The 14,487-nt window shown below is 52.7% G+C and overlaps 3 protein-coding genes across 3 annotated transcripts; 1 reads left to right on the top strand and 2 right to left on the bottom strand.

The window, feature by feature from the left end:
- Positions 1–44: 44 nt before the first annotated feature.
- On the bottom strand, positions 45–2,518 carry LOC135318497 (mast cell protease 1A-like). Its single transcript, XM_064485871.1, has 4 exons — positions 1,677–2,518; positions 1,092–1,227; positions 640–897; positions 45–318 (listed from the first exon to the last, which is right to left on the bottom strand). Exons 1-4 carry the CDS (start codon positions 1,949–1,951, stop codon positions 157–159), a joined length of 831 nt encoding a protein of 276 aa, XP_064341941.1. The 5' UTR covers positions 1,952–2,518; the 3' UTR covers positions 45–156.
- Positions 2,519–5,474: 2,956 nt separating this feature from the next.
- Positions 5,475–7,962, bottom strand: CMA1 (chymase 1). Its single transcript, XM_064486370.1, is given in 8 exon segments — positions 5,475–5,763; positions 5,766–5,796; positions 6,179–6,420; positions 6,423–6,444; positions 6,683–6,818; positions 7,571–7,650; positions 7,652–7,744; positions 7,942–7,962. Coding segments are annotated over 8 exon segments (735 nt in total). The 3' UTR covers positions 5,475–5,653.
- Positions 7,963–11,420: 3,458 nt separating this feature from the next.
- SDR39U1 (short chain dehydrogenase/reductase family 39U member 1) lies at positions 11,421–14,475 on the top strand. Its single transcript, XM_010995802.3, has 6 exons — positions 11,421–11,505; positions 11,804–11,910; positions 11,988–12,070; positions 12,446–12,567; positions 13,337–13,480; positions 13,731–14,475. Exons 1-6 carry the CDS (start codon positions 11,490–11,492, stop codon positions 14,141–14,143), a joined length of 885 nt encoding a protein of 294 aa, XP_010994104.1. The 5' UTR covers positions 11,421–11,489; the 3' UTR covers positions 14,144–14,475.
- The last annotated feature ends 12 nt before the right edge of the window (positions 14,476–14,487 follow it).

Here is a 14,487-nt window from a genome sequence, read left to right as displayed (position 1 = left end):
TACCTAACGAATCTGTGTGGATGAATAAAGGAGGAATCAATGACTTCTGAAGATGACAGTTTATTACATCCCTGGCAGCCTCCCCTCCATCCCCTTGGCCCAATGCCGTTCTGGCCTCTGCCCCAGAGAAGATGGACAGATCCATCCCGGGGCACCTCAGTCTGGTCCCTGAAGTTCACAGATTCTCATTGTGTTTTGTATCCAGTACAGAAAGCTCGAGATTCTGGTATAGACACTTGAAGGTGTACCATCCTTGGTTCCAAAGGAGACAATGCCCTGGGCCACACTGTTACACAGTAAGGGGCCTCCAGAGTCTCCCTGTGGACAGAGAGGGGAAGGAGTGAGCTGGGTCATCTTGTGGTCTGACCCTCCCTGCCGCCCAGGGGGTGGGTGGTCTCTGTTAGGGGGCCGTGGCTGATATGAAGGTTTTGGGTCCTGAGGTTTCAGCCCAGCCTTGTTCATCCCCCGTTCTCCTCCCCTAGGAAGTCTCTGCCCATATGTGTGGGACAATCTCCCATCCCCCAGGGAGACAGGACCAGAGACTGGATAGGAGGAAATGTTGCAGACGTGGAGATACGGCTAGTTCCCACTGCCAGGGATGTGCCCAGGGCTTTGCCTGGATAACGCTGGGGATCTCACCTCAAAACAATTCTCCCTGTTTCTTCGGTTCCCTGCACATATCTGGGTGGTGGCATCGTAATGTTTGTAGTGATGGATGCATTGCTGGTCTGTTTGGACTTCAAGCTCTGCCTCCTGCAGTTTTGCTGCTGCAGGTTTGTTCACGCCAAGAAGCCCCCATCCGGCCACACTGCACACCATCCCTGGCTTCACCGGCTCCTTCCCCTGGGGCAGCCGGATGGGGCTCACAGCGGTGGTCAGGTTGGCCTTCCTCGTCAGCTGAAGGCAGAGGAAAGGCATTCTAACCTACCCATGGCCCACAAAGACTGCAGGGACAGTCGTAGGGTTGCTTTCTTCACAGCTCTGGGATAATTGAAGGGGTCGTACCGGAAGGAGGGACAGGAGTGAGGTGATGGGGGATGCAAAGCCCTGGGGTTAAAGTGTGTGAGAACCGGTGCAGCCACGCGCCCCGCCTGCAGTAACATGACGTCGTTGGCCGTGTTTTCATCATCATCATCTGGGTGGGGGATGGCTCTTCTCACCCGGATGACCTGCTGGGTCCCCTCCTGCTCGAGGATGTTGTGGGCCCCCAGGGTGATGCTGATTGAGCTGCACAGATAGAGAGAGAGAGGGAGGTGGAGTCACAGGCTCGGGACAGGGCAGGACTGGAGCGGAGAGAATTCTAGGCAGTGGGGCCCTGGGGCAGAGCATCTCGGTTCTGTCCGCTTGCGGGCAGCCCGGGCTGGGCGGCAGTTCCTGGAGAGCACTTAGGGTGCTGAGTTCTCACAGGGCCTGCCTGCCTGTAAGCCAGTCCGTGCATCTGTCTCACATTTGAACTCTGGGCTCCAGGGCTTAACCTTGGCTTCCTTCCATCCCAGCTTTGGGCAGTTCCTTTCTCCGCAGGCCACTCGCATTGATCTGTCCCTCTCTCCTCAAAGCCTAGCTGTCCTCCAAAGAGCTCGTCTGTGTTACTAGGTGGCCCAGGCCTGCGGCCCCTGAGAAGAGGGCTCCCTGTGAGGCGCTGACAGAGGGGCGGGGGCCCAGGCGCTGCTCCTCACCTGCCCCAGCAGTGAGCTGCTGTCAGCACGAAGTCCTCACGCGCCAGAAAACCGCCCCAGAGTATAATGTTCCCTGAAGTCTGGATCTGAAGAAATGCCATGTAGGGACGAGAATGCGGCTCGGCCTCATAGCCCCTGATGATTTTCCCTAAAAGAAACATCCCAGCCTGCCTGTGTGCTCGTGGAGCATTCGGCTGGAGCAGGCAGATGGGGTCAGATTTGCTGGTCTCTGAGGGAGTTGGGCACAGTCCAGAAAGCTTCGGCAGGTAGACCATCCAGGATGCGTATGAGCGTAGTGTCTCAGCAGGTGTGTGCCAGTGTGGGATGGGCCTGGGCCTCTGCGGGTGGGGACAGTCACTCACCTGCGTCCCCGGTGGCGGACAGAGGATGGGCTGCCAGGAGCAGAAGCAGGAGCAGCTCTCCACAAAGGCTGCCCAGTTCTTCCTTCCAGTGTTTTAACCTTAAGTGTCTCCTCCGATGTTGTGGCCTCCATCCTACAAGGCTTCTCCGAAATCCTCACACTGCTTTTTGATCAAGTCCCTGGGTCTGAGTGGAGTATGAACTTGTCAGAGCACCAGTAGCTCTTGGCTTGGTGCCAGCTGCAGCAGCAGAAAACAGGAAATGAAGCTACAAGTAAAGGGTGGTTGGAGATGTTGTATCCGCCAACAGCTGGTCCCCCACCCTAGCAACCTGGGTCTTATGATAATAGATCAAAGAACGTCGTCATTTCTGTAGTTTACTATAGATCACCAGGGTAATTCTTTATTGAGGCCCCTTTTGTGGGAGACTGTGGGGGACACTGGAGATGAGAATCCTCGCTTCTAGGGGAGGAGACAAAACCGTCAGTGATCAGACGAGGGTGGTGAAGTCCATGGTTAGAGGGATGGACAGAATGGTATGGAGTAATGTTTTAATTACTAAAGAACTGAGTGGTTTGAAAGAACGACATTGCTTTTACCCAGGAGTCTGCATTTTGGTCAGGGTGCAGCGTGGATGTCTCCCCTGTGCTACCCTTGCTGTCAAGGTGGCTTGAAGCCTGGAAGCTGGAACCACCTGAGGGCTCACTCACACACACCCAGTGCTTGGTGCTGGCTGCTCACTGAGCATGTTGGTTTCTCTCCATGAGGGCCTCTCAAGTAGTCTCAGTTGTTTGGTTCTCTGCCAGCATGGTGGTTGGCTTCCTCAGAGTGAGTATCTCCTACAGAGCAAGCCGGGCAGAAGCTGTGTTGTTTTTATTACCTAGATTTTGAAGTCATATGGCCTCTATTCTACCATATTCCATCTTGGAAAATCGAGTGCTCCCACCAGATTAGAAAAGAAGGGCTACAGACCCCACCTCCCAGCGGGAGGAGCGATGCAGTCATGTACGAGGAACCTGTGGGGTGGAGACAGACAGTGGCAGTCCCCGCGGAGCACAGCCTACCTCGGTGCTGCAGGTGCCTGTGGTCAGGGCGCTTGAAACCTCTGCTCTACCTCAGCCTAGTCAGAGCCTTTGACTAGGCTGGGGTCTGCTCTGTCCAATCCACATATACTGAGAGTGGAAGAAGAACGGCTCTCCCGAAAGTTATTCTCTTTGATGAGTTACTGATACCACGTGAAGTGGGAAAGGATGCCAGGGAGCCAAGTAGAATTCCCACACCACTGTGCAGAGAATTGCACTTCTAATATCCCTGTACTATTTGCTAAACAAGTTATCCTGATCATGTCCCCGTAATGGAAAAGGAGGAGAGAGCCATGGAGGTGAAATTATTGTTAGTTCTAAACATCTTGATTCCAAGTCTCTTAAAAAGCAACGAAATTATAGCTAAAGAAAAAGCACATTGTCAGTAGTGATTCAGGCTGGAGAGCCACAGCAAACAAGAGCTCGGATGAGGACAGGAAGGACATTCTGCCCAGCTGAGAAGGAGGAACTTCTCAGGAGATCCACCCCTGCCCTGGGCCTGCTTCCCGGGCTGTGGGAGAGAAATGTCTGCTCAGGAAGGCCCCTCCCTCCCCGGTGGGGGCTCCGTCCTTGAGTGGCAGCCCCAGACTGTGCCTGCCTGGTGTCCGGGACCCGTGGTGTCATCCCCTCCTCTCTGCCATAGGACACAGGGCAAGGAGGTAAGGCACTCTGGCCCCAGGACCAGAGAGGTTCCTGTCTTCTCCTGATGGTACTCAGCTTCAGCCCTGGCAGAAGGGCAGGCCCTGGAAAGCCAGGTGTGGGGGACCTGGGTATAGCTTTGCACGGGGTTTAGGGGAAGTGATGGTGGGAGGGGGAAGAGGAGGAAGCAGAAACCAGCAGAACAGTGTCATTGGCTTTCGAAGCACAGAGCTGGTGCCTGTGAATGGGGGTCAACAAATAAACAAGAAACCAACTCTTCCTGCTCAGCTAAGAGGCTTTATTCCGTTGCTGGCCCCCCAACCCAGTGTGATTCTAGATCAGCTCCAGGGAAGATGGCCCGGTTCTTGCAGTTGGAGACTTTTCATGGTTTTCTTTATCCAGGGCAGGAAACTTGAGACTTTGGTGCAGGCCCGTGGAGTGGACCCATCATTTTGTCCATAGGAGACAATGCCCTGGGCCACATTGTCACACACGAGAGGGCCCCCGGAGTCCCCCTGAGGGCAGAGGGAGGGAAAGGACTGAGCCCGCTCTCCTCCTGGTCCCACCTTCCCTGCCCTCCCAGGCCCCCTCTCGGGGGACGCCCCACCTTGCATAGCCTCTACGTAGGAGGTCAGAGGGCAGGGCTGGCTCCCATGGACCCCTTGGCTGCCAAGCCCTGACCCTGGACATTGTCACTGCTTCACTTCACCCCGGGTGGCAGCTCCTTCTCCTCCCCCAGGTCCCTGATCCTCTCCCTATGGAGGTGCTGTGGGATGGTGGCTCCAGGCTGCTGTTTAAGGACAGGGAAGCAGGTGGGTGGGGCTGACACTCAGCGCGGAGGATGAGCCCTTAAGCAAGTCAAGTTTTCTCTCACAGCAACCAGTAATCAATTAGAACCGCTAGGGCAGGCTCCCTGCTGTGCTTCAATATCTATTCTACCCCTGGGCTCAGGATTCAGAGCTATTGTCCTCCTGTCCTGAGCAGGACTGACCCCTCTCTTCTTTGTGCCACTGCACTAGTCTTGAGCACGTTGAGGGTACACAGACTTGTGTGGTGTGGGAGCAGCCGTTTGTGGCTGACGTTCAGCAAGACTTGTGATGCTGTCCCGCTTCTTATCTGCTCCAGGTATCTGTCATGCAGAAGTGAGTGAGGGATGGTCTCCCCTGCATCTCAGATCAAAGCTCCACAGATGCAGATTTTCTCTTATCGAGGTGGACTGTCACAAGGGCCCAGTGCGGCCCCAACTGCCTCTCTAGCTCATGCATCCGAACTGCTGGTTCTCAACTGAGGGTGATTCCTTCCCAGCTTCCTCACCCACCCCTCACACACCCCTGGGGGACATTTAGCAATGCCTGGACGTGTTTTTGGTTCCTAACTTGGTGGTGGAGAGGGGGCTGTTGCTACCAGCGTCTAGTGGGGAGAGGTCAGGATGCTCTAAATACCCTACAATTCGAAATGTTCTTAGTGCTTTTGAATATCCCTAAAGGTAAATCACGATTGCTGTTGAGTTGATGGTGAGTCAAGGAAGGATCTGGTGTGATTTCTTGTTTAAGTTGGACATGAGGGTCCTGCCTCTCCAAGGAATCCCTTTCTCTTCTTTCTTTCCCTCTTTTTCTTCATTGTTTCCTCTCTGACTCTGACACACCGACTCCTTTCAAGGCTTTTAGAGCCTGATGCTGGGAGGAGAGAGCTGCAGAGGGAGGAGACACAAACTCAAGTCTGGAAACTGGGTCTTTATGGAGACTGGGAATTCTGTGATCTGGAGGAACATTCTTGAGGCTTAGGGGTGTGGCAGGACTTCCACAGGAACCAGAGGCAGACCACCAAGAGTGAGTGGCACAGACAGCATGATCGGATCCAGCTCCAGATTTCCCCTCAGGCTGGCCCAGGCTCCAGGTTAATCCTCCTTCAGGACCTCATTGATCCAGGGCTGGTGATGGGAGATCCGGGTGAAGACAGCAGGGGGCTTTGCATGTGACCGTCCATAGGAGACAATGCCCTGGGCCACCCAGCACACAGAAGAGGGCCCCCTGAGTCTCCCTGTGGGACGGAGAGTGAGAGGGAGAGAGGGAGAAGGTGAGCCAGGGAAACCACCCACTCCTTCCCGTGGTCCCAACTCTGAGTTGGTCAGACCTAGCATCAGATCCAGAGCCCGGTTCCTCATGGGGTGATATATCTCAGTCTGATTCTGCTTCTTCCTCTCCTTCATGACACCCCATGACTTCTGTGCCCCAGCCTGGGAAGGATGCTCAGAGACTGCCTGGGGCTGTGGAAGGACAGTCGGCAGAGGGAAAATTCTAGCTCCTCAGTCCTACGATCTCAAACTTTTTCACCGCTGACAAATTTCTGACTCCATCTCCTTCCCGGAGATGTATGGACCCTGAACAGTGATTTGTGGAGAAGACCTTGGTCTGAGGATCACCTTAAATGCAGATTTTGTCTTCCGGGGTCTGCCCACACACAACTGGAGGCCGTGGTCAAAAGTAGTGAAGAGTCTGCAGGCCCGGGGCTCCAGGACTCTCAGCTTCACCCCTCGCGGCGTGTTGCAGCCCCATCCCTCTGCTCGGGTTCCTCCCCAGCCAGCCGCCCGGCACAGGCACAGGCACACTGCCCCGGGTGGGAGGAAGCTGAATTGGGGTGGAAGGGGGAGCATCCCCACGGCAGGGTCAGGTTGGCTTTCTCCCCCGGCTGTAAAGGGGATGAGCGTGTCAGTGCTAGAAGTGGGTTTGGGAGCAGTTGGAGGCAATCAGGGAAGGACGGGGCAAGTTGCTCCCCATTACAGCCACTTCCAGAGGGGGGAGTTGTGGGAGAGTCAGGTTGGGGAAGTGTCAGAGCAATGGAACCTGAAGAAGCAGCCTAGACAGCAGGAAGGGGAGAAGGAAGCCCTAGGGAACAGGAAGGGGAGAAGGGGAAGAAGAATTTGCACCTTCAGTAACATGATGTCATGGTGAGCAATAGAGTCGTTATAATTTGAGTGAGGGAACTGCTTTATGACCTCAAGCTTCTGCCATGTGTCTTCTTTCTTTTTTATGTTATGAATTCCCAGGGTGACCATTATAGACCTTTGTGAGGGAGAAGAAGGACAAAGAGAAACAGTGATGGTTTGGGTTCTCCCTGAGATATACCCATTTTGAGAAAAGGGTATGGAGTCTCTCCTGGGGTCAATGGTCTCTACCCACCCCTCTCCCTTTTCCTTGGTCACTTTTGGTATTTGAGGGACTCAGGTTTTACTCAGGAAAGAGCTTTCCCAAGGAACAGAGACAATTTCCAGGACTCTTGGGACCTTCTGGGGACTGAACAGGCCACGGAGGACCTAGGGGACTGGGTTGGCCCTTCCTAATCAGGGATCCCTAGTGAGGGCCAGCCCTCTGAGCTAGAGGTATCAGAGGTAAGGGGGAAGTGGTGGGATCTCAGGTGGACTCTGTTCTTGGCCTCTGATGGAAATGGTGAGTTCAGGTTCCTGGGAACTAAAGGCCAGTGTTCTCGGAAAGGGCATAGTGGAAGTGGCCAGCGAACGGCATGGGACCCTGAAGACTGAGTCCATGTCTCCTGTGTTGGGGTCAGGGAGGAGGAGCTACTTTTAGAGGAGGATGCTGGGATGGGGCCTCCTTTCCTTTGTAGGGGAGCTGAGCTCACAGTGACTGAGGGTCAGGGCAGCTCTTCAATTATGAGACTGCTTTCCTTAGGCCCAGGTCTTGCCCCTCCTTAAAGAGACTCAAGTCCAGGAGCCCCTCCTCAGGCCCCAGGTGGTGTCCCTGGTTCTTCCCTGGCTGTTTACCTCCCGTTTAGAGATGAAAAGACCTTGATGTCTCACCTTCCTGTACATGGAGCAGCCGTCAGCACGAAGTCCCTTCTCACCGGGAAACCACCACATGCCACCAGCTTACCCTGGTGGGGTGATAATTTCCAGGTAGGCCAAGTAGGGGCGGGAGTGTGGCTTGCACCCTGTGCCCCCAGTGATCTCCTGTGGAACAGAGAACCCCAGGGCCTGAACATAGAAAATTCACAGGCTGGGTTGAAGTTGGGAGAGGCCTTTCAGTTCATCCTGGCCCTGTGTTCTGCCCATCTTCCCTCTCAGGTGGCTCTGGTATCTGCTTTCCCCCCTCACAGCCTGCTCACAAATTCTCATTCTTCCTCCAGACACAGCAGCCAACACGGCCTCAGATACCATATGTCATTTTTCACCTCAGATTTCCGCCACTCCATTCTGCCCCTGCCCTACACTCCTCTGTCACCGTTCAGGACAAGCCCTCTGGGTTCCTATCTCGACCTTCTCCGTATCCTGTGAGCACACACAGATCAGCCAAATTACAAGGCCAGAAGATGAAGAGAATATAGGACTTTAAGCACAGTGTCACACGTTATATAAAAGGAAGTCACCCTCTTCCTCCCACCTGCTCTTGGCTTTCCCTCAATCAGTGTGGGCTTCCTTGTCCCTTGGGTTCCCTTTTCACCACACACTCTCCAGCATTTCTTATTTGTAGACTTTTTGATAATGGACATTCTGACTGGTATAAGGTGATAACGCATTGTGGTTTTGATTTGTGTTTCTCTAATAATTAATGATGTTGAGCATCTTTGCATGTGCCTGTGTTCTTTAGAGAAATGTCTGTTTAGATCTTCCACCCATTTTTTGATTGGGTTGTTTATTTTTTTGTCATTGAGCTGTATGAGCTGTTTGCATATTTTGGATATTAATCCCTTGTCAGTAGCCTAAGCACTGAACTTCTTTCCTTGGTTGTATCCCATCTACTAATGAGCTCATCAAAGGCATTCTTCATTTCTGTTACAGTATTTTGATTATTAGCATTTCTTTCTGGTTCTTTCTAAGTATTTCCATTATTCTTCTTACATTGCCCATCAGTTCTTGCACTCTGTCTCCTTTATCCATTAGAGCCCTTAGTGTATTAATCATAGTTATTTTAAACTCCCAGTGTGCAATTCCAATATCCCTGCCATAACTGGTTTTGATGCTTGTTATGTCTCTTAAAATTATGTTTTTTTATCTTTTACTACACCTTGTAATTTTTTTTTCTTGATAGCTGGACAAAATATACTAAGTAAAAGGAACTGCTATAAATAGGTTTTTAGTAATGTTCTGGTGAGGTGTAGGGGAAAGGGAATTTCTCTATAGTCTTATGATTAGGTCTCAGTCTTTTATAATCAGACCAAGACATAACACCCCATGAGGAACCGGGCTCTGGATCTGATGCTAGGTCTGACCAACTCAGAGTTGGGACCACGGGAAGGAGTGGGTGGTTTCCCTGGCTCACCTTCTCCCTCTCTCCCTCTCCCTCTCCGTCCCACAGGGAGACTCAGGGGGCCCTCTTCTGTGTGCTGGGTGGCCCAGGGCATTGTCTCCTATGGACGGTCACATGCAAAGCCCCCTGCTGTCTTCACCCGGATCTCCCATCACCAGCCCTGGATCAATGAGGTCCTGAAGGAGGATTAACCTGGAGCCTGGGCCAGCCTGAGGGGAAATCTGGAGCTGGATCCGATCATGCTGTCTGTGCCACTCACTCTTGGTGGTCTGCCTCTGGTTCCTGTGGAAGTCCTGCCACACCCCTAAGCCTCAAGAATGTTCCTCCAGATCACAGAATTCCCAGTCTCCATAAAGACCCAGTTTCCAGACTTGAGTTTGTGTCTCCTCCCTCTGCAGCTCTCTCCTCCCAGCATCAGGCTCTAAAAGCCTTGAAAGGAGTCGGTGTGTCAGAGTCAGAGAGGAAACAATGAAGAAAAAGAGGGAAAGAAAGAAGAGAAAGGGATTCCTTGGAGAGGCAGGACCCTCATGTCCAACTTAAACAAGAAATCACACCAGATCCTTCCTTGACTCACCATCAACTCAACAGCAATCGTGATTTACCTTTAGGGATATTCAAAAGCACTAAGAACATTTCGAACTGTAGGGTATTTAGAGCATCCTGACCTCTCCCCACTAGACACTGGTAGCAACAGCCCCCTCTCCACCACCAAGTTAGGAACCAAAAACACGTCCAGGCATTGCTAAATGTCCCCCAGGGGTGTGTGAGGGGTGGGTGAGGAAGCTGGGAAGGAATCACCCTCAGTTGAGAACCAGCAGTTCGGATGCATGAGCTAGAGAGGCAGTTGGGGCCGCACTGGGCCCTTGTGACAGTCCACCTCGATAAGAGAAGATCTGCATCTGTGGAGCTTTGATCTGAGATGCAGGGGAGACCATCCCTCACTCACTTCTGCATGACAGATACCTGGAGCAGATAAGAAGCGGGACAGCATCACAAGTCTTGCTGAACGTCAGCCACAAACGGCTGCTCCCAAAGCAGCAAGAAGTTGAAGGCCTAGGGTCTGCTCAGCCCCAACTCTTATCAGTTGAGGGACTGACTGGAGGAGAGGATAGGGCAGAACAGGGACAAACACAACGGGACCTTGAGGCTGCTACCACTCCTCGCTTCCAAGGGTATGGTGAATCCCTTCAATCAAGTGAACTCTCTCTAGCAATTCATCTTGAACAAATAATCAGAATTGCAGTGTGTGGAGTTTGGAGAGAAGAAACATGCAGAAGCAGAGAGACTAATCAAAGAGACTACTGCAGAAATGTAGACAAAAAGAGGATAATAACTTGAAGAAGAGTGGTAGTGGCAGAAAGAGACAGAAAGAGATGGATCTGGGAGATATTAATAAGTATAATCAATAGGGTTTCAGACATCCAGGAAGAGATATCTAGTGGGAAGTTTTTATAGGATTCAGGAGCTCTGAGGCTCTCCTATAGTTGCATAGATTTTGGAAGTCTTCTCTGAAAAAGAAAAAAACTGGTAACTGAATTCACCGACGTAAATGTTTGGGAGAAAGTGCAGAATGGGAAGAAAGGAAAATCCTAGGAGCTAGCTTTGAGGAATATCAACATTTTAAGACACTGGAAGAGGCAGAGCAAACAACAGAGACTGAATAAATCTGGGTGAAAGACCCAAAGAGAGTGTGGCTTTCACTGAGGCTGCGAAATGAGCATTTCCAAAGGGAAGGAGTCAGCGAGCATCAGTAATACAGAGGTCAAGAAAAATGACTGAAAACTAAGCATTAGTTTTGGTAACACGTGGGAAATTGGTGATGTTGCCAAAAGAGGCAATGCCTGATAAATGCGAAGCCGGACGGATGTGAAGTTGATGGAAGTAGAAAATGGACACTACTCTTTTAAGAAGTCTGGCTATGAAGATGAAGAGAAAGAAAGGACATTAGCAGAGGAAGAGGACTGGAAAAGGGTTATTTTAAGTCGAGGGGAACTTAAGAACGTGTAGATCCCGACAGGAAGGAGCCAGAACGGGAAGCAGAAAAGGTAAAATAACAGGCCGGGTAGAAAGAAACCTATCGTAGCACTGGACGGATCTTCTTATACTCCTGAGCCACCAAGCAGAATGAACATCCAGAATTCGGCAGTTGGAGTAGCCTGGGGTTTTAGGTCAAAGGTTTTTTCCCACACTCAAACCTTCCCTACTCCGCCTCCTCCCCTTCCTTCCTCGCCCCTCGGTCTATTCCCTGTCCCGGCCTCCCATGCCCTTGTCCCCGCCACTCCTTGCAATGAAATACACAGCCTTCTCCAAGAATTCTTCCGGGTCGCCAGGCAAGGCCACGCCCAGTCTCAATCCTACCCGCGCCGCCACCGGAGCGCGCTTCCCTAAAGACGCATGCGCAAAAACGCCGTAGTCGCGTTCTAGGGGAGGCAAACTCTAAACCTTGCGCAGGCGCGTTAGGTCGTGGTCGCTATGCGGGTTCTAGTGGGTGAGGGAGGGCAGAAAGGGGGCGTGGGAGGAGGCAGGTTTATAAAAGGAAGCTATTAGCCAGAGACTAACGGCTAGGAGGCCGTTCCGTCTCGTGCACAGGCAACTTGGCCTTGGCCTCCAAGCCGGAGAAGGCGAATCTCCCTAAGCCCTGTGACCTGTGTCATCTCTGCATCGCGGGGAGGGGGCAAGAAGGAGGGGAGAAGTCTGGAGTTAGATGGGATGGCACCAGAGGAGAGCACCCCGTGCGGGAAGGAAGGCGCCCCCAGGAGGATAAACACCTTGTATTTTCTGATCAGGTGGCGGGACGGGCTTCGTTGGGACAGCCCTAACCCAGCTGCTGAAGGCCAGGGGCCACAAAGTGACTTTGATCTCCCGAAAGCCAGGGCCCGATCGGATCACGTGGGTATGTCCAGACTCTGGGAGCCCCGGGGGGAAGGCCTGGTTGGGTGGCTCGCGGGCACTGTGTGCTTTCTCCCACAGGATGAGCTTGCTACGACGGGGCTGCCCCGCTGCGATGCCGCCGTCAACCTGGCTGGAGAGAACATCCTCAACCCTCTCCGCAGGTCAGCCAGGCTCTAAAGCTGATAACCTTAAGAGCGGAGGGAGGAGAGGGCCGACTCTGACAGAACCTGCGAGCTGCAGCGAATGGAGCTGCCAGACTGAGAACTGGACCCATGTCGCAGACTGCTATCCCTCCACCCCTGCTCCTCTACACTTACCTGCCCTTCTTCACACTCAGCCAGTGGACCTTAGTCCCCACTTGTAACTCAGGATGCCCAAAATAGATGTGCCTTTTCCCTCTACAGGAGAAATAGACCATTTCTCTAAGCCACAATGCATATTTTACTAGAAATGGATATGGATGAGCCCCAGGGAAAGAGAGGGAAGAATGTGTGCAAGTAGTTAGTGTTTTATTTTCCCCTATGTTTCTCCTGCAGGTGGAATGAAGCTTTCCAAAAAGAAGTTCTTAGCAGCCGCCTGGAGACCACCCAAATGCTGGCTAGAGCCATTGCCAAGGCCCCACAACCCCCCCAGGCCTGGGTCTTAGTCACAGGTGTAGGTATGCCCCAAATCACCAACCCTTTAGACCAGCCAGGGAAAGGGGGGTACATAGTACGGGGTGGCTCAGGCCCCAAAGTCCTGGTCTTTGCCAAGCAGAGGAACTACCCAGGCCCTCAATCCATGCATACTTCTCCTGACTTTTGTGTACTGTCAGAGGAACAGGGACCCTCTGAGAAAGAGGGGGGAGTGACAGTGCTCCCAGCCCCAGAAGAAATCTCACCTACCCTCAAGTCCCTTTTTTCTCACAGCACAGTCCTTTAGGAACAGAACTCCTAATTCTTGTATTTCACCTTTGGGACCAAATGATTGCAGACAATTATCATGTATACATACCAGCCACTCTTCTAAGTGTTTTGTACATATTACATTTCATCCTCACAAGAAACTTAGGAGGTAGATACTATTATCCCCATTTAAAAGATGCAAAAATTCTGCACAGAGAGGTTGTGTAATTTGCCTAAAGTCACAGAGTTGAGAAATGGTGGCGCTGAGATCAATACTCAGGCAGCCTGGCACCCATGTCTTTGTTTTTAACTTCTGCACTCTAGCAGCCTCTCAGCTTAGCCCTGTAAAGAGAGATACGAATTACTTCAGGGCAGGAACAGGTCAGCTCGTGGAAAAGCTCAAGGGAAATGTATCCATGTCTCTATCTTCCCATGGGGAGATCCCAAGGGCCAAGGAGGGTGAGGCCAGGGGAGCCTTGACCACAGAGGGCCAGGTGGGACCAAAGGACACCCCAAGGCAAACAAGTACTCTTCCACCCGCAGCTTACTACCAGCCCAGCCTGACTGCTGAATATGATGAGGACAGCCCAGGAGGGGATTTTGACTTTTTCTCCAACCTCGTAACCAAATGGGAAGCCGCAGCCAGGCTTCCTGGAGATTCCACACGCCAAGTGGTGGTGCGCTCTGGTAAGAAGCAGGGGCCCGGGTTTCCAACAGGGTTGGAATGTCTCTTCTCTGGTCTAGGGAAGTAGGGGAGGGGGGATAAGGGGAACTGAGTTTACAGTGGATGCCACCACTTCTGGCTAACCTGCAGATGGGAGGACAGGATGTCTCAGAGAGCCGTAACCCTCACCTGCCATAGAGCCAAGTCAGCATGGGGGAGGAGTGAGGAAGGGCGAGTACAGAGGAACCCTGTACCATCCTTCCCCTGCTGTAGGGGTTGTGCTGGGTCGTGGGGGCGGTGCCATCAGTCACATGCTGCTGCCCTTCCGCCTGGGCCTGGGCGGCCCCATCGGCTCAGGCCACCAGTTCTTCCCCTGGATCCACATCAAGGACCTGACAGGAATCCTGGTCCATGCCCTTGAAGCAAGCCACGTGCAAGGGGTCCTGAATGGAGTGGCTCCAGCCTCCACCACGACAAATGCTGAGTTTGCCCGGGCCTTAGGCGCAGCCCTGGGCCGCCCAGCCTTCATCCCTCTCCCAAGCCCCGTGGTCCGAGCTGTCTTTGGGCAAGAACGTGCTGTCATGCTGTTGGAGGGCCAGAAGGTGGTCCCGCGGCGGACACTGGCCGCTGGCTACCAGTATTCCTTCCCAGAGCTGGGGGCTGCCTTGAAGGAAGTCGTAGCCTAAGTGGGGAGGCTCTTGGCAGGGTCCGAGGCCTGTTCCTCAGCAGAGGCTTCCTGGTCAGACCGGGTGTCGGCCGAGGTTGTGACCTGGAACCATCTGGTTCTTAGGGAGTCCTCTTTCTTTCTCATTGTTCTGTTGCCCCACCTTATTTAACTCAGAGACTGTTCAGTTTCAAGGCTGCAATCTCATCAGGTTGGGACCTTACCCTCCTCAGCTCCTGGTAAAAGAATTTCCAAGTTTGGTTTCTCTGCGCGTCCCGTTCTTGCCCCGTTTCTCCATTTTGCTGTGTAGAGAATGTTCTGCAGTTGAGGCAATAAAGGTAAATTACCTCACTAGCTCCGGCTCAT

The sequence above is a fragment of the Camelus dromedarius genome, chromosome 5, assembly GCF_036321535.1.
Source record: "Camelus dromedarius isolate mCamDro1 chromosome 5, mCamDro1.pat, whole genome shotgun sequence".
NCBI lineage: Eukaryota > Metazoa > Chordata > Mammalia > Artiodactyla > Camelidae > Camelus > Camelus dromedarius.
Note: the sequence above shows the minus strand (reverse complement) of the source record. Positions and strands in the feature narration are given on the sequence as shown.

What these genes read in the sequence shown, in the direction of transcription:
- LOC135318497 (XM_064485871.1), bottom strand. Translation starts at nt 1,951, where the DNA reads ATGGTCTACCTGCCGAAGCTTTCTGGACTGTGCCCAACTCCCTCAGAG. An exon ending in ACGACGTCATGTTACTGCAG is followed by an intron (nt 898 to 1,091) that starts GCGGGGCGCGTG and finishes CTCTGCCTTCAG; the next exon opens with CTGACGAGGAAGGCCAACCT. An exon ending in ACAGGGAGAATTGTTTTGAG is followed by an intron (nt 319 to 639) that starts GTGAGATCCCCA and finishes CTCTGTCCACAG; the next exon opens with GGAGACTCTGGAGGCCCCTT.
- SDR39U1 (XM_010995802.3), top strand. An exon ending in ATCCTCAACCCTCTCCGCAG is followed by an intron (nt 12,071 to 12,445) that starts GTCAGCCAGGCT and finishes TTTCTCCTGCAG; the next exon opens with GTGGAATGAAGCTTTCCAAA. An exon ending in GGTCTTAGTCACAGGTGTAG is followed by an intron (nt 12,568 to 13,336) that starts GTATGCCCCAAA and finishes TTCCACCCGCAG; the next exon opens with CTTACTACCAGCCCAGCCTG.